This window comes from Talpa occidentalis, unplaced genomic scaffold, assembly GCF_014898055.3.
Source record: "Talpa occidentalis isolate TD23 unplaced genomic scaffold, MPIMG_talOcc4v2.1 talOcc4.3, whole genome shotgun sequence".
NCBI lineage: Eukaryota > Metazoa > Chordata > Mammalia > Eulipotyphla > Talpidae > Talpa > Talpa occidentalis.
Window position 1 is genome coordinate 72,458,360 of NW_023603184.1, and position 22,571 is coordinate 72,480,930.

Genomic DNA, 22,571 nt, shown 5'->3' on the forward strand with positions numbered 1-22,571 from the left:
TTGGTTTTTTTGTTTTGTTTTGTTTTGTTTTTTTTAGTTTTATTTTATTTATTTATTTTTTATAGAGGCATGTTTTATTTATTTGTTTGTTTGTTTTTGTTTATACATGCACTGGGTACAGTCAGAAGCACGGGAGGGTGAGAGAATTCACCAGAGCCAGAGCGGGGAGCAGAGCAGGCAGAAGGACCGACGTACACTGCTGAGGGGAGCAGCGGGCGGCAGGAGAGGTCTGCGCGCCATGTGGGACCCTCCTCCGGTGGCCGGGGCGCAGCCGGGGATCGAACCGGCGCCGCAGAGGCCGTGGGCAGCTTCGCAACCCAGCGCTCAACCGCTGCGCCACCGGGGATGCCCCAGAGTTGTTTTTTTTTTAATTCCACATTTAAATTTTGCCATGCAGTATTTGTCTTTCTCTGATTTTCACCTAACATTAATACCCTCAAGTTTCATGCATGTTGTTGCAAATGGCAGGATTTCCTTTTTATGCCTGAATAATTAGATGCCTCTTAAAATCTAGTCTTGGAATCCCAGAATGTCACTTTTGTTGCATTCTACTGTTTAAAATAGATCAGTCATAGGGTCTATCCACAGCAAAGGAAATAAACTCCACCTTTTCAGAGAAGTGGCCAAAAGGCATTTAGGATGGTAGATATGTATGCAGCCATCTTTGGAAACAATTTATCACAAACACAAATACATAATAAAAAGTCCCATTGACTCTACTCCCAACCAAATCCTGAAGCTCACCTCTTTATCTCTATTACCACTACTCTGGTCCAAGTTACCACCTTGTACTTTAACTACTGAAAGGCCTTCCTCAACATTTTCCAAGATTCCACTTTTGTTCTTGTGTAGAATAATGTAAAAGATAATCATCTCACGCCATTGCCTTGCCAGACTCCTTCAGTGGTTTCCAATTAAAATAGCAAAACTTTAGGTTTTTATCTTGGCTTACAAACTGAAGTTGATTCAGTCCTGCCCATATCTCTGATCTTATGCCACCCCAGGACTTTGGCACTTACTTTTTACCTGGAATAAACTTTGCCTTAACCATTCCTTTATCATTCATATAACTGCCACTTCAGCAGAGGCTTTTATTAGCGAATCAGTCACTATCTTCTACAGCAGTTTATTTCATTTTTCTGCACATCTCTTATCAGATCTTTTATTTTCTGTCTCTATTAATAGAATATAAATTCCATGTGATTAGAGATCTTGTTTATCCTCCTTCTGGCTGTATTCCCAACCACCTATTAGTTATTTAACATGTATTTGTGGACTCTTCTATGTCTAATAGAGGATGAGGAGAATGCTGCCTTCCACACTGGTCATTTTACTAGTCTGGAGTTCTACTTTGTGATGTCAGATGGGAGGAAGCTGGAATAGAAATACGATTCACATACCCTGCTCTGACTGTCTTGACACTTGGTTTAGTCTCCTAATGGCTAGTGTAGGGGGCAAGGATAGGGAGTGGTTTTCAAAGATGAAGATCCTTATTCAGTAGATTTGGGGTAGGATTTAAAATTACACATTTCTAACAAGTTCCCAAGTGCTGTTGTATTCAGAACATACTTTGAGTGGCAAAGCATAAGCCACCCCCATATTCTGAAAAGTAACTCAAAAGCATATTACTAGAGCTGGGACTTGCACTCATATCCTGAGAAAAAGTTGAGAATCGTAACAGCTCTGCCACACCAGTAGCATCACTGCACATGAAAACAAAAAACAAGCTTTGCCAATAAATACTTATTTTATAGCTTGACCCCTACAATGTCACATCAAAGGTCTACACCATCCTATCGTCCACCCTCACCAAAACATAACCCTTTGTGGTAGACAGCTGTGAAACATAAGCACCTTTTAAACACCCTTCCTGTGTTTGGGAAGTTCCCACATTACAGGTCCTACCCTAAAAGAGCAGCCGTGACTTGATTCCCAACCTCTCTTGCTCAGAAAAGCTGCCCCCTCTGCATGCCGGCGATCCAGACTTGTGATCTGAGACACTACCAGCCACATTCACATCTGGGAGAATTTAATCAGGAAGGCACAAGGAAAGGAAGCAGGCACTGCACAGAATTCCTTGTTTTCATTGGGTTGTGTCTGTGTGCAAGCCCAAGAAATTTAAAACTTCAGCCTTACTCTCCTGAGAGTGTGTGAGCAAATAAGCTTGCTCAGATATTCTGTAGTAGACTCCTGTTGTTTGCGCTACTGCTATCTTCTATCTACTAAGACTCCATTTTGCGTTCCAAGATTTTGGATCTTGGAATCTTCTCACCATTATCTGTAGTTCAAGTCCTTGATGTTATTATCCAAACAATCTTAATCACTTTTTTGTCAGGTAGAGTTTGGACTTTCTTGCTTACAAACTGCCGCGGACCAGCACAGCAGTAGACAATGAGGCCGTCTCAGGGTTGAGAGAAACGCGCAGGGCGGTCAGGGAGTCGGCGAAAGAAATGACAAACAGACACACTTCAGGAGAGAGTGTAAATCTGAGTGTAATTCTCTTTGAGTTTGTGACCAGTATATATATGTTTTCTAAAAGCATAGGAACTTTGAATATCAACGAAATCAGCTTGCTCATGGGTTTAGCTTATCACTGACAGGGCAGTGATTTACATCTGGACCTAGCCTCATTCCTAAGTAGATAGACCATTAGTTTTGTTTTTAAACTATATAGTCGCATTTTTTACTACTTTTTTACCTAAACTATATTTTAATTATTACAGGGTTTAGTAATGTTTCATTTGAGTCAGCCTTGTGTTAAGGATTTTATATGATTTTTTAATTAACAAGCAATAACCTTTATAGAAGAAAGAAGGAAGTTTAGAAAGACAATAAGGGAATAAAGTTTGTAGTTCTAGAAAGACAAGATAAGGTTTTTTGTAGTAGCATTCTTGTAGTGGTTCCTGGTGGTCTTATCTTTTGATAAACATCTGTCTTATCTATGTTTTCAGGGAACTTTGCTGTACTCCCCTGAGCACTCGTTCCTTGCCCAGCCAGACCTAGGGACCTTGGTGAAAGCCATTAGCCCTAAAGGTCACTGCAGGGGGAGGTGCAGCAACAAACCTTTAATAGTTCCTGTTTTCATAGAACCAACCTCAAATCCCACATAAGTTGACCCTAACTTGCCTTTCAATTTCATACCCGTGTATTCTGCTACATTCTCCAAACATAAGGTGTATACCCTTCTTGCTTCTCAACCATACCATGTACTCTCATGCCTATTATTCAGTGTCTTTGTGCAAAAGAAGGCTCATCCCTTTATGCTTCAAACATGTCTATAGGGCTTTAAGACCTAAACTGGATGATTCTACCCACTGTACCAACCTTCTGGCCTCCCAACATATCCTTGTGTGGAACTTTCATGGCACTATAACTGTTGATTCCAGGACATTGAATTATAAATTAAATATGTGACTTATCTATAGAAGGACACAGAACATATGGTACCCTTTATCAATCAGGTGATGAGGATGCCTTTAACTGTAATAAACAGGAAAATAAAATGACAAATAATCACATCTATTATTGTACTTAATAGAAAACCCTAAGGTAGGGTGCTTCCAGGATTGGTTAATGGAGCAATTAAAATGTACCACCAAGGACCCTGGTTTGTTACATCTCTCGGGCTTGTTGGTTTGTCCTATGGGGCTGGTTCCTCTCATAGCTACCATAATGCTAGATGTCACCTGCAGGTGACAGCATTCAGAAGCAGAAACTGAAACATCTCTGCAATATGGTTTTCCTAGAAGTTCCCAATAGCTTTCCCTTCACCTTTGACTAGAATTATTTCACATGTCTCTGCCTAAAGAGATTATTTGCTAGGGGAATGAGAGCACTCCACTAGGTTAAAGCCATCAAGATTCACTCCATTGAGGTGAGGAGGGACTCAGAAGGCTCCCTTGAAGGACAAGGCCACTATTAGAAGGCCAACAGTAAGTAAATTTGTTAGCAAAGAAAGGAGGCTGTAAAGTAAACAACCAAGAATGCCACATTCATTTCTGTCCATCAAGTGTTAAGTGTGATGCCAAGCACAAAAGGTATTCAGCAAATGTTTATTAAATGAATGGGTGTTGCCATGATCGCTTAACTTCTTAACCCATTCCTTTCTATTCTGCCACCCCTCTCCTTTAACCCCGTAGCATTCATACCTTGATTACTTAAGTAGCTTTCCAACTGGTGTACTTGCCATCAGTTTCTCCTTTGCCCCTTCCCACTCCATCTATCCAAACCCCATGCATGCTTCATCAGTGAGTGCCTAACTGATTATTTAGATCTGCTGGGATAAAAATAACACCTGACTTTTATTGAGTACTTTTGTGTTAGGCATTATACTTAATGCTTTAAGTTACAAAAATACAATTCAAAGGGGCTAAAGCAGCCAAGGAAATGTACTGGCTCACTGTACTTCATAAGACTAGTTCAGGCATGACTACATCCAAGGCCTTTGCAGTATCATCAGAGTAAAGCTGCCCCCCCACCAAATCTTTAGCTTACATTCTCTTCTTTTAGCAACCCCCCAATGAAGGAGAAGAGTTCTTTCCTGATAATTCTTACAAAAATCCCAAAATTGATTGTCACTGCTCTGATAATAGCCTTTCTAACCTGTGTGAGGTAAAATCTCATTGAAGTTTTGATTTGCGTTTTCTCTAATGATAAGTGGTGGAGGGCATTTTTTTCATGTCTTCTTTAGTGAAATATCTGTTTAGATCCTCAGCTCATTTTTAATTGTGTTATATGGGGTTTTTTTGTTGTTTGCTTTATGAGTGGTTTATACATTTTGGCTGTCAACCCCTTGTCTGGTAATATGGTTTGCAAATTCTTCTCCCATTCTCCCTTTTTGTTTTAATAATGTTTTCTTTCACTGTTCAGAAACTTTACAATTTGATATAGTTCCATTTGTTTATATGCCCTTTTATTCTCTTAATGTTGGCCTGTGCCAAAGATCTTTATAACTATGTATTTTTCAGTGTGTTTTATAGTTTCATGTTCACTATTCAAGTCGTTAATCCATATTGATTTTAGTATATGTAAGATCAGCAGTCTAGTTTTATTATTTTACATATCCAGTTTTCCCAGCAACAATTATTGAAGAAACTTTACTTTTTCCATTGTATGCTTTTGCCTCTTTTGTCATTAACTAGTTGCCTATATATGTGTGGTTTTATTTCTAGACTCTCAATGCTATTCCATTGATAGGTGTGACTGTGTTTGTGTGTGGGGTGGGGGGTGTTTGTGTATGTACCCAAAAGTGTACTAAGTCACAAAATTTTAAGGATTTTTTCCCCCCATCTGTAATTTACTTTCTGCCTGAAACATATATTCTTCCAACCCTACCATCCAAATTCTGGCTCATTTGTACACACTTCATTTCTCACCTTAACTACTACTTGCTTCATGTAGCCACTCATTCTCCCGAGCTCCCTAATTCAGTCTTCCAGACTAAGTCATTTCTGCCAGTAATAACTAATAATTTCCTGTATTTTCTCTTCAAAGCACTAATTAAAATTGTAATTATAAGAGTAATTGGCCAATTAGTCAGTAATTAGTTTTTCTATCCATCAGCATGTAATTTTCAGGACAGGAAAAACAGCTATGCTTTTATTTACTAATACATCCTCAGTACCTACCGGTACCTTTCTAAGTAAATATATTTATTCAGTCATTAAAAGAATAAGTGATCTGTCTGAGTCAAATGTTTTGAATACTGAAAGGCACATATACATTTTTCCTAAGCATGATTTTGGCAAACAGGTAGAAATAATAGCTAATGTTTGTAAAGCAGTTAATTACTATATGCCCAGCACTTGCTAAGCACTTTTAAAAGCCCCTATTTCATCATCAAAAGAACACTAAAAGGTAGGTTCTATTATTATCCAAATTTACAAGTGAAGCAACGAAGTGTCAATGAGGTGAGAAAATGAAATAGTCACACGATAAAATGACCATGAGAACCTGCTTTCTATCTAGATGTGCCGTTTCAACTGACCAATTGTCTTCTAGTTTGTTAGAGGGAAACTGATCTTGAGCAGGTTAGTGAAATAGCCAGCATTGTTTCTACAATTTGATGCTTGTCTGATGTCAGTCAGATGTGAAGCAGGGATGATAAACTTGCTATTCAGTGAAGCTTATCAGTGGGAGGACTATGGCAACTTATAGAGCATGTGACTTTTCTAAGCATGACTAGGAACATCAGAGTAGTCTCAAGTAACTAGTCTACTATTCTAGACTCTAAAAAAAAATATTTATTTATGCATAGAAGAACTGGGGTGTAGGGCAGAGGTGCTGGGGGGTACATGTAAGAGGATTCACCAAAGAGAGTAAAGAGCAGAACAGGCGGATTTACACTGCTGAGGGGAGCAGCAGGTGAGACAGGAGAGGTCCTGCAGAGGCAGCAAAAATTTTTTTAAAGATTTATTTATTTATTTATACAAGCACTTGGTACAGTCAGAAACGCGGGAGGATGAGAGAACTCACCAGAGCCAGAGTGGAGAACAGAACAGGCAGACTGACGAAATACACCGCTGAGGGGAGTAGCGGGCGGCAGGAGAGGTCTGTGCACCATGTGGGACTCTCACCCGGTGGCCGGGGATCGAACCGGCGCTGCAGAGGCTGTGGGCAGGTTCGCAGCCCAGCGCTCAACCTCTGCGCCACCAGGGGAGGCCCAGAGCCAGCAAAATTTTTAAGCAAGAACCTGTATGCTAAAAATAATTTGGGGCAAGATGGATATGACATCATTGTGGGGGATGGACTGCAAAGAAGGCAGTTGTAGGACTCAGGTGATTAAGATTCTGTCTCATTTGTGTTCATGGAATCAGACTGAGAGATATCCGTTTGCAGGGGGTTTATTAGGGAGTGAACCACATTAGTGACAACATTGGTGAGATGCAGTTGTAACGGAGGCCGAGGATGATCCCGGGGGCTGGCTGGAAATGGGAGTTCCTTCAGAACCCATAATGAGGTAAGTCATCCAAGCCTTTATGTCCTTAGCTGAGTACATCTGTCAGAGGACCCAGCTTTGAGACTTCAGTAACTAATACTCCCAGCAGCTGAGAAAGTGCCCTGGCTCTGAAGCAGGGCTCTAGGTGGGATACCACACAGTCTGCTACAGTGAAATAAAAGGATTTAAGATAACACAAAGAATCAAAAGATTGTAGCCTTTGCTTGCTTACAGAGTAAGAAAAGGAGACTCATGTTTCTCTCTAGAGGACCAAAGAAAGAAGGGCATGTTGATTTGAGAAAGGACTATGTTCTAATTGAATTTTACAGTACTGGACTTCAAAAGTCAAGAATCTTAATCAGGAATTTCCATTGTTCCTTTTTTCCCTCCCAGAAAATTTAGCATTTTATTTTTTTTTTTTTCTGATAACATGTTGTTTTATTTGTTTTTTTTTTTTTTTTATAAATTTTATTGTTATATTCCCCATACAATTGCAGCCCCCCATTCTGACCCCAATCCCTCCCCTCCCGCCCCCGCCCGCCTAAAAGTGTCTCTGGTTCATAGTTTTTTGTTGATTTTGATTTTCACTTTCTTATAGTTATTCATTTTCCTGGTCCCTTATTTAAGTTTTCTAGATTCCTGCTATGAGTGAGACCATCCGGTATTTTTCTTTTTCTTTTTGGCTTATTTCGCTGAGCATGATCCCTTCCAGCGCCATCCATGTTGCTGCAAATTGCATGTGTTTATCTTTTTTGAATGCTGAGTAATATTCCATGGTATATATGTACCACATCTTCTTGATCCAGTCATCTATTTTTGGGCATTTGGGTTGTTTCCAAAGCTTAGCTATTGTAAACAGTGCTGCTATAAACATAGGGGTGCAGGTGTTCTTTGGAATTGATGTTTCTGTGTCCTTTGGGTAAATACCTAGGAGTGGAATTGCTGGATCATATGGAAGCTCTATGTTTAGTAGGTCCAGAAATCTCCACACAGCTCTCCACAGTGGTTGGACCAGTTTGCACTCCCACCAACAGTGCAGAAGAGTTCCTTTTTCTCCACACCCTCGCCAGCATTTGTTGTTGCTAGTTTTTTTAATATGTGCCATTCTCACTGGTGTAAGATGGTATCTCATGGTAGTTTTGATTTGCATTTCCCTGATGGCAAGTGATGTTGAACATTTTTTCATATGCCTGTTGGCCATTTGCATTTCCTCTTCAGAGAAGTTTCTTTTTAGCTCTTCTGCCCATTTTTTGACTGGATTATTTTCTTTGTTGTTGCTGAGTCTCATCAGCTCTTTGCAGATTTTTGTGATCAGTCCTTTATCATTAGTGTTGGGTGCAAAAATGTTCTCCCAGTTGGTGGGGTTTCTCTTTGTTTTTGTTATTGTCTCTTTTGCTGTGCAGAAGCTCTTTAATTTGATGTAGTCCCAGCTGTTTATCTTTGCCTTCACTATCACTGCTTTGGGTGATGTGTCTGTAAAGATGTCTTTGATGTGCAGATCACGTAGTGTTTCGCCTATATTTCCTTCTATATATTTTATGGTTTCAGGTCTTATGTCTAGTTCTTTAATCCATTTTGAGTTGATTTTTGTGTATGGTGTGAGGTAGTGGTCAAGCTTCATTCTTTTGCATGTAGCGACCCAGTTTTCCCAGCACCATTTATTGAACAAACTTTCTTTGCTCCAATGCATAGTCTTTGCTCCTTTGTCAAAGATTAGTTGACCATAAATCTGTGGATTTATTTCTGGATTTTCTATTCGATTCCATTGGTCTGTATGTCTGTTCTTGTTCCAATACCATGCAGTTTTGATGATTATGGCTTTGTAGTATAGTTTGAAGTCTGGGAGTGTAATGCCTCCATTCCCTTCTTTTTTTTTCAGGAGAGCTTTGGCTATTCGGGGTTTTTGGTGATTCCATATGAATTTCATCAATAATTGTTCTATTTCTTTGAAGAATGACATTGAAATTTTGATTGGAATAGCATTGAATCTGTATATTGCTTTTGGAAGGATGGCCATTTTAATAATGTTTATTCTTCCAATCCACGAGCAGGGGATGTCTCTCCATTTCTTTGTGTCTTCTTCTATTTCTTTTAACAGTGTTTTATAGTTTTCTTTGTATAGGTCCTTTATCTCTTTTGTTAGATTTATTCCCAAATATTTGATTTTTTTTGTTTCAATAACAAAAGGGATGGTTTTTTGATTTCTTCTTCTTCAGATTTATTGTTTGTGTATAGGAAGGCTACTGACTTTTGCATGTTGATTTTGTATCCTGCCACTTTACTGGACTGATTGATGAGTTGAACTAGCTTTTCTGTGGAGTTTTTGGGGTTCTCTATGTATAATATCATATCGTCTGCAAATAGTGATAGTTTGACTTCTTCTTTTCCTATTTGGATTCCTTGGATGTCTTTCTCTTGTCTTATTGCCCTGGCTAGGACTTCCAGTATTATATTGAAAAGCAGTGGTGAGAGTGGACATCCTTGTCTTGTTCCAGATCTTAATGGAATTGCTTTCAGCTTTTCACCATTGAGAATGATGCTTGCTGTTGGCTTGTCATAGATGGCCTTTATGATGTTGAGGTATGTTCCTTGTATCCCAAGAATTTCAAGGGCTTTTATCATGAATGGGTGTTGCACTTTGTCGAAAGCTTTCTCAGCATCTATTGATATTATCATATGGTTTTTATATTTCTTTTTGTTGATGTGTTGGATAACGTTGATTGATTTTCGGATGTTAAACCATCCTTGTGCCCCTGGAATGAATCCTACTTGGTCGTGGTGAATTATCTTATGGATACATTGTTGGATTCTGATGGCTAAAATTTTATTGAGGATTTTTGCATCAGTGTTCATTAGGGAGATTGGCCTATAGTTTTCCTTTTTAGTTTTGTCCTTGTTCGGTTTTGGTATTAGTGTAATATTGGCTTCATAGAACGTGTTTGGTATTGTCCCTTCTCAATTTTTTGGAAGAGTTTGTGAAGGATAGGCACTAATTCGTCTCTGAATGTTTGGTAGAATTCATTTGTAAATCCATCAGGTCCTGGGCTTTTGTTTTTGGGGAGGTTTTTGATTACCATTTCAATTTCGCTAATTGTAATTGGTCTGTTTAGGTGTTCTATTTCTTCTTTATCTAGCTTTGGGTGATTGTAGAGTTGTAGGAATTTGTCCATCTCCTCTAGATTATTAAACTTATTTCCATATAACTGTTCATAGTAGTTACTGATTATTCTTTTGATTTCTGCTGTGTCCGTTGTGATTTCTCCTCTTTCATTGATGATCCTGTTTATTTGTGCTTTCTCCCTTTTTTCCTTTGTGAGCCTGGCTAGGGGTTTGTCTATTTTATTGATTTTTTCAAAGAACCAGCTCTTGGTTTCATTGATCTTTTGGATTGTTTTTTTAGTTTCAATTTCATTTATTTCTGCTTTGGTTTTTATTATTTCTTTTCTTCTACTGGTTTTGGGGTTTTTTTGTTGTTCTTTTTCTAGATCTTTGAGCTTCGAGATTAGGTTGTTTCTTTGAGTTCTTTCTTGTTTCTTGATGTGAGCTTCTATTGCTATATATTTTCCTCTTATTACTGCTTTTGCTGCATCCCATACATTTAGGATATTGGTGTCCTCCTTGTCGTTCAATTCAAAAAATATTTTAATTTCTTCTTTGATCTCCTCATTAGTCCAGTGGTCTTCCAGTAGTGTGGTTTTTAATCTCCATGAGGTAGGAAAGTTCCTTGCCTTCTTTTTATGGTTTAGTTCTAGTTTGATGCCTTCATGGTCAGAAAAGATGGTTGGTATGATTTCAATCTTGGTGTATCTGTTGATGTTTGTCTTGTGCCCCAGTATGTGATCGATCCTGGAGAATGATCCGTGTGCGCTTGAGAAAAATGTGTACTCCGTTTTTTTGGGGTTTAGTGTTCTATAGATGTCTGTTAAGCCCAATTGCTCTAGGTCCTTATTTAGAGCTTTGGTTTCTTTACTTATTTTTTGTCTTGTTGATCTATCCATTGTTGATAGTGGTGTGTTGAAGTCTCCCACTACGTATGTGTTTTCTCTGATGTCTGTTTTCAGAGAAGACAACAGTTGTCTGATATATTTTGGTGCTCCTTCGTTTGGTGAGTATATGTTAATGAGTGTTATTTCTTCTTGAAGTATTGTCCCCTTGATCATAATGTAGTGACCATTGGGGTCTCTTTTTATCTTTTTGAGTTTGAAATCTGTTTTATCTGATATAAGTATAGCTGTTCCTGCTTTCTTTTTTGGCCCATTTGCTTGTAGGATTGTTTTCCATCCTTTGACTTTGAGCCTATTTTTATCTTTTGTAGCTAAATGTGTTTCCTGGAGACAGCAAAAGGTTGGGTTTTGTTTCTTAATCCAGGCTGCAACTCTGTGTCTTTTTATTGAAGAGTTTAGTCCATTTACATTTAGAGTTAATATTGATATGTTAGCATCTGTATTTGCCATTGTGTTTGTCTTTCCTTTGATTTTATTTATTTATTCTTTTAATAACTTTTTTTTTTTGGCCTTCTTTCATTGTTATTCGTCCCTCTGAGGTTCTGGCTTTAGGACTCCTTGTAGTATTTTTTGGAGTGGGGGTTTAGTTGCAATGAAATTCCGGAGTTTCTCTTTGTCTGGGAAGGTCCATATTCTTTCTTCAAAGAGGAAGGAGAGCTTTGCGGGATAGAGTATTCTTGGTTGGCATCTGTTTTCTTGGAGTCTGTTGACTATGTCCCTCCACTCTCTCCTTGCCCGTAGTGTTTCTTCGGAGAAGTCTGATGTCAGCCTGATTGGCTTTCCTTTGAATGTTATCTGTTTCTTCCCTCTTGCCAGCTTCATTATTTTTTCCTTGTCCTGGATTCTTGGGAGCTTTACTATTATGTGTCTTGCTGTATTTTTTCTTTCGTCGTGGAAGTTTGGTGTTCTTCTTGCTTCTTGTATATCAATTTTCAGCTCCTTCTTCACATTTGGGAAGTTCTCTTCAATTATCTCTTTGAATATTTTCTCTGTTCCTACTTCTCTCTCCTCTCCTTCTGGTATTCCTATAACTCTTATATTTCCTTTCCTCATGGAGTCAGATAGTTCCCGAAGTCTTTCTTCATTCTTTTTCCTTCGTACTTCTCTTTCCTTTTCTGTTTTGGTTCTTTTTATTTCTGTGTCTTCAAGAGCACTTATTCGTTCTTCCATTTCATCAATTCTGCTTTCATTGCTTTTCCCAGAATTCTTTAGTTCTTCCACTAATTCTTTGATCTCCTGCATTTCTTTTACTTCCCTCTTTAGGGACTCAATTTCATTCTTCTGATCGTTGATTATTTTTCCCTTATCATTGTTTTCCTTTATGACTTCTGTCAGTTTTTTAATCACGGCAATTTTAAATTCTCTTTCTGGAAGGCTCAGAAGTTCTTCCAAGTTACTGTCGTTGCAATCTGGGGGCTGGTTTTCTTTTTGTGGTGTGCTTTTTCTCTGGAGAGTTGCTAGGTTGCGTGTGGTTCTTCTCCTCCCTACTGTCTGTTTTCTAATTTGCCGTATGCGTTGGGACACTGTGTTGTTGGGACTGGCTGGCATCTTGGGTGGGCTTCTCTTCTCCCCTCTGGTTCCTCCTGGAGTCATCTGTCAGTTTCAAGCAGTCTTTATTGGAGAAAGGTCCCTGTCCTAAAATGTCGATGTGGGGACACACTCCCCTGTGCGCCTGGTCTGCCCCGGCGGTGGGTTCCTGCTCCCCTCTGGGCTTGGACTGCAGGCCAGAGGGGGTCTGGCGTGGGCGAACTTCCCCCGCTCACCTCTGGCTCCTGAGGAAGCCTTCTGCAGGTAGTCTTTACTGAAGAAATGTCCCTGTTCTAAAATGGTGATGCGGGACACACTCCCTGTGCGTCCGGTGTCAGGCACACTCTTCTGCGTGCCTGGTCTGCCCTGGCTGTGGGTGCTCGCTCTCCCTGTGGGCTCAGACTACTTGTTCGGAAGGGGCTGGGTGTGGGCTAACTCCCCAGCTGGCCACTAGTTCCTTCAGGAGCCTGTGCTGGCTTCAAGTCGCTAGGTGGCGCCAAAGATCTCTCCTAGAGCCCTTGGGGAGCTGATTTTCCACGCCGTGGGACAGGGAGCAAAGCGGGGATGGTAGGGTACACCTCAACGGCTTTGGGGTGCTGTGTCTGCCTTGTGCCCCACCGTTGTGGGGAACCCACGCCCCTAATTTCGTGCCCCGGGTCTCAGTTCCAAAGCCCTCAGTTCCAGGACGCGGGCTGTAGCCCAGTTCAGTGGTGCGGGAAGGGCGCCTTTTGCACCGCTCCCGTGCCTGGGCGCCTGGTTCCTGCTCACTCAGGGAGGGACCTTCACCTCAGTGAGGACCTCCGCGCCTCCCCCCAAGCCTAGGTCGTCTCCCAAGCCTAGGTCGCAGGCGCGGGGACCTGGGCAGCCGCGATCCTGGTCTGCACTTGCTTTTCAAGCGCGCCGAGCGCGCCGCTATCCGCGCAAGCTTACCGGCAGCCCGGGCTGTGTGCGCGTCTCCCGGGGTCTTTGTTCTTCTCTAATGGCGCCCGGAGCCGTTCCCTCACCGCCGCGGCGGATCCTGCAGGGTTCTCCACAGCTCCCGTTCATGGGGTGTGGTGGCTGAAATAGTTCCTTTCCACTCACAATCCCGCTTGCTGCGTCCGTTTTTCTTGTTGGCCGTTTTGGTTTGTTGTTTCCTCCCCTCTGCCGGTCGGAGAGTGCCGCCTCTGTGGGCGGGGGAGGGGAGCAGGGTTCTGCGCTTCCCTCCCTTCTAGTCCTCTTTTATGGCCACTTTCTTCTTCAGGCAGTTTGCTGGCGTCACCCGTTTATCTTCCGTGTCCCACTTCTCACTGGGACCTGCCGCTTTTCCTCCCTATTCACTTTTTTTAATGGGAGATCTTACTCGCAGCGTCTCCTCGCCGCCATGTTGCTCCGCCCTCCGAAAATTTAGCATTTTATAACGTCATATTGCTGGTCAGCTTCCCCCTTGCTCTTCAGACCATTGCCTCTCCCCCATATATATATGCATGCATGCATGTATGTATGTATGTATGTATGTATGTATTTTAGTTTCCTTTCCATATTTACCTCTCATTCAGTTTAGAGCCCCATGTTCCATCACATTGCTCACTCTTGCTAATCTCCTTAATTCCCTCATTCCTTTGTTCTTTCTCCACCGTCTGTTTTTCCTATATCCAAGCCACTTTCTGAGGGACTGTACTCTAGGGATTGAATAACCACTTGAAAAAACACAACTGAGCAAATTCAGAGCTAGCAATTTCACTAGTCCTCAGCACTTGCCTGACACACCATGTTTTGCTAGTTATCAATATTACTTCAAATCTTTCCCCCAACCTTAAGATGCCAATTTCCCTACTTCCCTCTTCATTCTTTGCAAATAAGTACTCCTTAATAGGGAAAAGTGAAGACTTCCAATGAAAACTTCCTTGACATTTTGGCCTGAAATTTATCAACATCTATGTCCAAAGTTATTTTTCCTCTCTTCTTCCTCTTAAAATGGAAAGGGTGTTTCTTTTGTCTGTCTGTGCTCTGGATCCAATCCCAGCTGGTCTAGAAAGGTGTTGATTATAAGAAACAATATTCAGTTACAGTAGTCTAACCAATAAGGATAGTTATTATCTCGCAGGAAAAGAAGTATAGAGGTTGAGTAGTCCCGGGGTTGGTGCAGGAGCTCTGTGATGTCATTATAGACATAAGTGCTTTCCATATTCCATTCTTCCATGCTCAGAGTATTGGCAATGTCATTCCTCATGGCCACAAGACAGCTGCAGCAGTACCAGGCTTTATCTGCATGTAGGCACATCCAGCAAAGAAGGGTTATACTTTCTTCCATGTGTCTCTTTATTAGGAAAACTTATCCTAGAAGTCCCTTACCCCGTCTCATGGCCACAAGTCCTTCTGGTTCAAGGGAAAGTTGAAAAATCAAGTATCTAGCAGTTTCCCCTCTCAGTTGGGAAACTGCCAGCAAGGAATAATTAGGGGGATGAGGGTAGCATGTAGAATAATTGTTAGGTGGGCTACCAGGATTTGCCATATATCTCATATTCCCTTCCATCTTCAGGGGACCTCCCTTTTTCCTTTGTATTCAATCTCTCCCAGATTAGCTCCTTTTCCTCAAAATAGTGTACAAATCTCTCCTATTTTTAAAAATTCAGTCATTCCCAGCCCAAATCCTGTCCAGCTAATGTTTTGTTTTTTATCCTCCTCTTCTTCATGTTGATCAACTCCCCATAACTCCCCTTACTCTTCAACTCATTGCCATCTGGCTTGCCACTACACCACTCATGATAAGCTAGTAATCAGCTCTGTTGCTAAAAACTGGATATTTAAAGCTCTTATTTACCCAGCAGCAGCATTCAACATAGATGTTTCTCACAAAATTATACCTTTGGCTATTTCAGCTTCCCATTCTTCCATTTTCCTCCACACACACTCCATGACATTCCCCCCCCACCACCATTCCTGATTCTCCTTTACTAGTTTATATATTCTACACAAGCCTGCAAATGTTGGCGGTCTTAAGACCTCAATCATATTGTTGCCAGATATCACTTTGCACACTTTGTGATAGCATCTTCCACAGTCTATACGTAGAGAAATCTCAAATCCCTACCTCTAGGTAACAACTGTTTTCTGAGGGCCTCCCTGGTGGCACAAGGGGTTAAGCACAGCCCTATGAAGCTATCCACAACCTCTGCAGCATGAGTTCAATCCCCAACCTGCCAGGGAGCTACCTACATGGCGCAGCAGACCTCTCCTCTCTTGCCCGATGCTCCCCTCAGCAGAGTATTTCAGTCAGTCTGCCTGTTCTGCTCCCTGTTCTGTCTCTGGTGAATCCTCTCACCCCCCCATACCTCTGGCCTGTACCCCAGTTCTTATATGTATAAATAAATTAAAAAATCTTAAAAAAAAAACTATCTTCTGAGCTCCAAACTTAATTTATCTCTACCTATTTAATAACACTTTAATGTCTCTCCCACACTCCAAATGTGTCTAATTTTGAACTTTCATCTTCCTGTACCCCTCCACAACAAACAGCTCTTCCTTCAGTATTCCCCATCTCAGTATCATCTTCCCTCCAATTTCTCAAGACACAAATGCAATAGTTCGTTTTTTTATATATTTTTAAAAGAATAGGCTTATTAGGAAAAGGAGAAAAAGAGAGGCACCTGCAAATCATAGATAGACAGTAGAGCTGCCTGAAACCCAAGATTTCTTCTTGCCTTCTCTTTCCTCAGATTCCTTATCAAATCCATCAATAAAATCTTTCCAGTCTGCTTCCAAAATATCAAAATTATTCACATTTCCATCTCCCTTATGAATTGACAATAGCCTCTCAACCTCCTCTTCACATTCACTCATTCTACTTCCAGCCCAATTCATTTAAATTGCAGTGTAGTTACATGTTAAAAATGTAAAAAATATTAGGGCCTCCCTGGTGGTGCAAGGGTTTAAGTCTCAGCACTATGAAGCTGTCGGCAGCCACTACAGCACTAGTTCGTTCCCCCGGCGGGCCAGGGAGCAACCCCGCTGCTCCCCTCAGCAGTGTACTTTGGTCAATCTGCCTGTTCTATTCCCCACTCTGTCTCTGGTGAATCCTCTCACCCCCACACCTCTGGCCTACACCGAGTTCTTGTATGCATAAATAAATAAATCTTAACAATATATAGAGAGAGATATGTCTAAAATCTTTAACACGATCCTATCTTTCCATCCTCACTTGCGCCACACTTCCCTTTCAATGTACTAGAGATACTGACACACTGGCCATATTTCAGTCCCACAAGTATATTTAAGTTTATTTAAACTGCTGTTTCTTTTGCCTGGAATAATCTTCTCCTTAACACAGGATTCTCCTGACATGTTCCCTCAGCAAGGCCTTTCCTAACCCATGTTTGATCACATTATGACACACTCTGAATTAACACAATTTCCCCTTTGTGACACAATCATTTATTCAGTGTCTGGCTTCCTCTTTAGACTATGCCATCACAAATGCAGGGCCCCTGTTGGACTGCCTCACCTCCTTATCAATGCCAGGCACATTTAATAAGAAGTAGATGAGCAATAAATATTTGATGAATGAAGGAAAAAGACTATGGATAGCTCCTTTTTTTTTTTCTAGTTTAGTTTGTCTTTTTATTTGAGCTGAGTTAGAAATGAAGCTTTATGGTGGATGAAAGTACTCACATTAAAGTGAGTGCAGGCAGATTCAGGGGAGAAACACCTTTTTAACAGTTTTTTTTTATTTAAAGGTTTTTATTTTGTTTAAATTTTATTTATTTATGCATACAAGAGCTGGGGTATAGGCCAGAGGTGCAGGCAGATGGGATTCACCAGAGCAGAACAGATGGATTATCTGAAATACACCGCTGAGGGGTAAAGTGGGCAAGACAGGAGAGGCCTGCAGCGCCATGTGGGTAGCTCTCTGGCCAGGGATTGAACTAGTGCTGCAGTGCTGCTGATAGCTTCATAGTGCTGAGACTTAACTCTTTGCATCACCAGGGAGGCCTCTTTTTAGCAGCTTTCAATGAAAGCTGTTTATAAGATTAATCTCAGTTGTTTCTTCTTTATATTTGCCCTTTTCCTTGCTAACTTGGAGAGATTTGGCTTTACATTCAAGGAGATTTTTGTGGTCTTTGCCCACTTTCTGCCTAGTGATAATCACTTTGCTGGGGCAAAAGCCCATATTGACTGTTTTGCCCTTAGTCTCTTCCTACTGCACTTGTTCAGTGTAGATGACATATTTCTTCCTGTAAATCTGGACCACTTTCCAATTTGCTGACCTTTGTAGTACCTTCACACAACATGAACTTCATCATCCTTTTGCATGGATGTGGATGTAACATTATACTTCTGTTTCAGCTCTGGAAAGAGGAAGAGATAATCTTTCTGCAAAAATGGGAAGGTGCATAGAAATGCCTTTTACAGTTCTTGATCCTGTCAGAAGTCACAACACAACTGAACTTCATTTTGGCTTCTTGTTCTTCAGTGACAACTGCAAAAGGAAATAGGTACAAATGATTCTGTTGTTTGTTTTTTTTTTAAGTTGCCCTTCTTTCTTTTTTTTTAATTTTTAATGATTTTATACATACAAGAACTGGGGTATAGGTCAGAGGTGCAGGGGGTGAGAGGATTCAGAGACAGAGTGGGGAGCAGAACAAGCAGATCCACTGAAATACAGTGCTGAGGGGAGCAATGAGTGAGACAGAAGAAGTCTGCTGGGCTATATTTGGGTTAGCTCCCTGGCTGGGAATCGAACTCAAGCTTCAGTGGTTAGTGATAGCCTGATAGAAACTTTAACCACTGTGCCAACAGGGAGGCCCTGAATGATTCTCATTAGTTAATTCTGGTGGCCTAGGGGTTACATCTCAGTGCTATCACTGCTGTAGCCTGAGGTCAATCCACCACCAGGGAGCTAACCCACATATGGCGCAGCAGACCTCTCCTGTCTCACCCGCTGCTCCCCTCAACAGTGTATTTCTGTCAGTCTGCCTGTTCTGTTCCCCACTCTGGTGAATCCTCTCACCCCGGCACCTCTGGCTTACAACCCAGTTCTTGTATGCATAAATAAATAAATCTTAAAAAAAAAATAAAGCTCATGTTGAAGATCAGCTCCAATTCTTCCTGAGGAATGGTATTCCATTCCTGCCTGTAATCAACATTATGCTTCAGTCTGGTAATTACACTAATCAAAAGGTCTTCTTTGGAAAAAAATAAAATGCAAGTGCAATATGTTAGCTATTTTTAGGTTAAATGTTTGTAGGAAGGGTATTTTCAGATATAGTGCCTCCTTAATCCTGCAGATTATGAAATGGTTGTACTGCTGAAGAAATTATTCTTGTTTTGAGAGGAGGAAAAATTTAATTGAAGTAGCATACACAATTTTATAGTGTATGCCACTTTAAATAGACCATACAAGACTTTGGCTAATAGTTATTAGAGTCCATGTAATTTCCTGAAAGTATTTACTATGGATCAGTTTTCATTTTCATGGCTGCCAACCACAAAGTGCCATATCTTGGTTATAAATTCTTACATAAACTTGTAAATAAAACTCTCTTTGCTTTTGTATTACCATGAAAAGTAGCTGGAAAACAGTCATCTATAATCTGATTTCAGTTACTTTTTTTTTTTAAACATTTATTTATTTTATTCCTGTATACAAGAACCAGGTTAGAGGCCAGATGCACAGGTCTGCCGCACCATGTGGGTAGCTCACCGCGAGCCAGGCTTGAACCCGCCCTTCAGAGGCTGCGGACAGCTTCACAGTGCTGCGCTCAACCGCCTGAGCCACCAGGGGAGGCTCCTTTAGAAAGCGGCTATATCAACAGCAGAGCTTGTGTTGTGAGGTTTGGGCGTGATCTCTAGCCAACGACTAGAAAATTACTCAAGGCCTGCATCCTGTCAATACACTCAGGTACAAGGCCTGTAACGTATTTCAAGGTAATTATTGTGCTTTTTACCTTGTCTTTTCTTCTTAATTCAGCTGGTAAGTTCAATAACTATAAAAGCCCTGCAGTAAATCCCTAAAAATCCATTGAGTCCCATAGTGAGACACCCAATCCAAATACACAATAGCCACTAATCATAGTAGAGAATTACAGGGTCACTGTTTAGGTATAAAGTTCACTCATTCCACCCAGGCGTGGACGGAAACCGAAAACAGCGCACTTCCTCCCTCCCCTTTGTAGAGTGTGAGTTGGCTTTCACTGCGGGCTCCTTCAGCTGTTCCTCGGGAGCCACAGTCATGTCTCACCTTAGGCGAAGGTACAAGCCTAAGGAGACTACAATTCCCGTCATGCTTCGCGCAGGCGCACCCGATGCCACTTAACGTGTAATCCTCCTTCCCTCGGCCGCCTTCCACTTCCGGGACTGCGGGGCCTGGGGCCCAGCGGGCGCGCGCACACAGGACTTGCCAACCAGACGAGGCCTTGGGGCTCGGTGCCGACGGCGACGTGTGGCGTCACGTGACGCGGGCCGCGCCTCGCCCGCGAGCTTGCGCGCGTCCCAGGGGGCCGCTGACTGGCCTGCGTGCCCGTGCGGAGCCGGAGGCGGGGGCCGGACCAGCTGGGGCTGCGGAGGCCTCGGGCCCGGAGAAGGGGGAGGGTGGGGCCAGCTCCGGGACCGCGGCGACGACACACGGAGCGAGCGCCTGGGCCCCAGAGGAGAGATGCGGTGGTTCCAGGGTGCCATTCCGGCCGCCATCGCGTCGGCCAAGAGAAGCGGCGCCGTCTTCGTGGTGTTCGTGGCAGGTGAAAGGGGCGGGGGCCCGAGACGCGGCCGGGACCCCCCTGCGGCCTACCTTCAACCCGGGGCGCCCCCCGCCCGGCCCGGCCCGGCCCGTGCCCCGGGGTGCCCGCGACGCCCCCCGCTGGCGTCGCAGCGCCGCCCCCGCCCGTTTGGGACGCCCCGGGCCTGGCCCCCTCCGCCCCGACCTCGCCCCCGGAGCGCGCCGAGCCGCGGCCGGCACGTCCTGCGCGGGCGAGGAGACCGGGCGGAGAGGCCCAGGCAGCCGGCCCCGGCGCTCCGCGGAGCCGCTCGCCCGCGCCGCCGGGGAAGTGGGCGCAGGCGGCCCCCCTGGCGCTCCCCCCGGGCGAGGCGATGGCGCTCGCCAGCCCGGAGCACCCGCCCCGCAGGCTTCGGCGCCCCTGTGGTTTCGGTGTTCAGGTGGGGGTCCCGGCCGACCGCCGTGCGGGCTGCTGGGCTCGCAGTTAGCTGTGCACGGCCGGGAAGAAAGCTGTGTCATCGGTGAGCAACAAAGAGAAACCACCTGCTGGTCACGGTTGCTGGCGTTCTCTCGTGCGCTCCTGAAACGCAAACTTTTGAGCTTTGTAGAGGCGGGTGTTGCTTTGAATGAGGGCGTGGGAGTAACGTGGAATAATTGCTTTGTTGCGAGTTGACTCCCCTCGCCCCCCGTTTCCAAAAAAGAAGTAGACCACCTAGTCCTTCGGCGGTTCTTTGTCTTGATGGTCAAGTCTGCGGTTCCGATACTGCGGACTGGCTCATTTGCCGGGTGTGGTGTGGGTATTTCGCTCCATCTTCCCCCGTTTTGTTATTCAAGTCTTCTAGAAGTACAGGAAACCGGTGCGTCTGTGGTTTTGCTGATTGTCATTACTTGACATCAGCCGGTGTGACTAGAGTTAATTGGGGGGGTATTTCAAACCTTTGTGTTTAATAACGGTTTGCTCATTATTAACTCGTGGCTCTTGGGGGACTAGATAAGACTTTCTAACTTTCTGCGCTGTGGTGAAGAATAAGTTGTTGAATTTAACATTAAATTTGAACTTCATAATTGTGTTGTGTTTGTCCTAATGCTGTTAATTAGGAGGGCTTGGGTAGTTTAGATTCTCTGACGCGGTTTTAGAGTTCTGGAGCCCATGAAGCGCTACGGTAATTCTGTAAGAGAAAAAGATGGGTTAAGAAGGAAAGGACAGTTGATCGTGTGTATTAAATATACAGAACTAGCTTATGACGTTTTTCGCGCACTGTCTCCATTTTTGTTTCTTAAGGAAAAATTGAACAGGTGTAGACTTTAATTATTTAAATTGGTGTCGAAATCAAGAAATCTTAAAGTATGGTAGTCACGTGTCTAAACAAAAAAGCACAATTTGCGTGGCCCAATGTTCCTAAAAGGCACTCTTGTTCTATTCCATTAAATTGAAAGAGGAAATGCTAGATTTAATTCACAAATATTTGGAAACAGCAGTATTCATTATTACAGTTGTAAAGTTGTAGGTCTTGGGGGCTTTTTGTATATATACAGGAAGACTTGTTAGCATTCAAAGGGGTCTGGCCCTTAATCCTTTCAAAATACCGTTGTGTTTTTGTAGAGTTTTAGGAACTTAATCTCTAAGACTAAGTAGAATTACTGTCACTCCAAAGGTGTGTAGACAGTAGGGACATGTCAGTAAGTTGCCTAGACCTTTGTTCAAAATTTAAAAGAATAGTGTCATGACTTTCTTAGATCCGAGACCACAGCAATAATAAGCCCGCTCAGTGGAAAATTAAAAATATATCTTCATAGTTTGAGGAGGCGACCTTGAAGATATACTTTGGTTCTTTTTTTTTTTTTTTTTTTAAAGATTTATTTATTTATTTATTTATTTATTTATACAAGCACTGGGTACAGTCAGAAGCGCGGGAGGGTGAGAGAATTCACCAGAGCCAGAGCAGGGAGCAGAGCAGGCAGAAGGACCGAAGTACACTGCTGAGGGGAGCAGCGGGCGGCAGGAGAGGTCTGCGCGCCATGTGGGACCCTCCTCTGGTGGCCGGGGAGCAGCCGGGGATCGAACCGGCGCCGCGGAGGCCGCGGGCAGCTTCGCAACCCAGTGCTCAACCGCTGCGCCACCGGGGAGGCCCTACTTTGGTTCTTATAACCACTCAAGTTGGAAGCCTTTAGGCAAATTCTTTGTATTTAGTGAAATTTTCACGAATGAATTAAAGAAAATGTAGGATCGATATTCAAAGATTGAAGAGATTACAAATTAACAGGATTTTCAAAGTGTTGTAACTATGTAATTTGAAAAAACTGAAAATTTTTTGATTCTAGGAAAGTTAAAGTGACTTGACTAGGATCCTGAAGCGAAGATGTTAGGGGTTCTTTGACTAGTGTTGCCAGTGGGCTGGAATTCCTCAGTGAC

The 22,571-nt window shown here is 42.6% G+C and overlaps 1 protein-coding gene and 1 pseudogene across 2 annotated transcripts in view; one reads left to right on the forward strand and one right to left on the reverse strand.

Annotated features, from left to right (window-relative positions):
- Positions 1-17,214: 17,214 nt before the first annotated feature.
- On the reverse strand, positions 17,215-19,862 carry LOC119255788 (60S ribosomal protein L26-like; annotated as a pseudogene).
- Positions 19,863-19,950: 88 nt separating this feature from the next.
- Positions 19,951-22,571, forward strand: part of UBXN4 (UBX domain protein 4) — a 37,603-nt gene continuing 34,982 nt past the window's right edge. The window contains exon 1 of one of the 2 annotated variants that reach the window (XM_037523286.2): positions 19,951-20,183. In XM_037523286.2, coding sequence (XP_037379183.1) covers positions 20,102-20,183 — 82 coding nt within the window. In that variant the 5' untranslated portion in view covers positions 19,951-20,101. Of the gene's footprint in view, positions 20,184-20,720; positions 21,016-22,571 lie in introns of those variants that run through there. The other variant, XM_054699693.1, reaches the window with a different exon arrangement.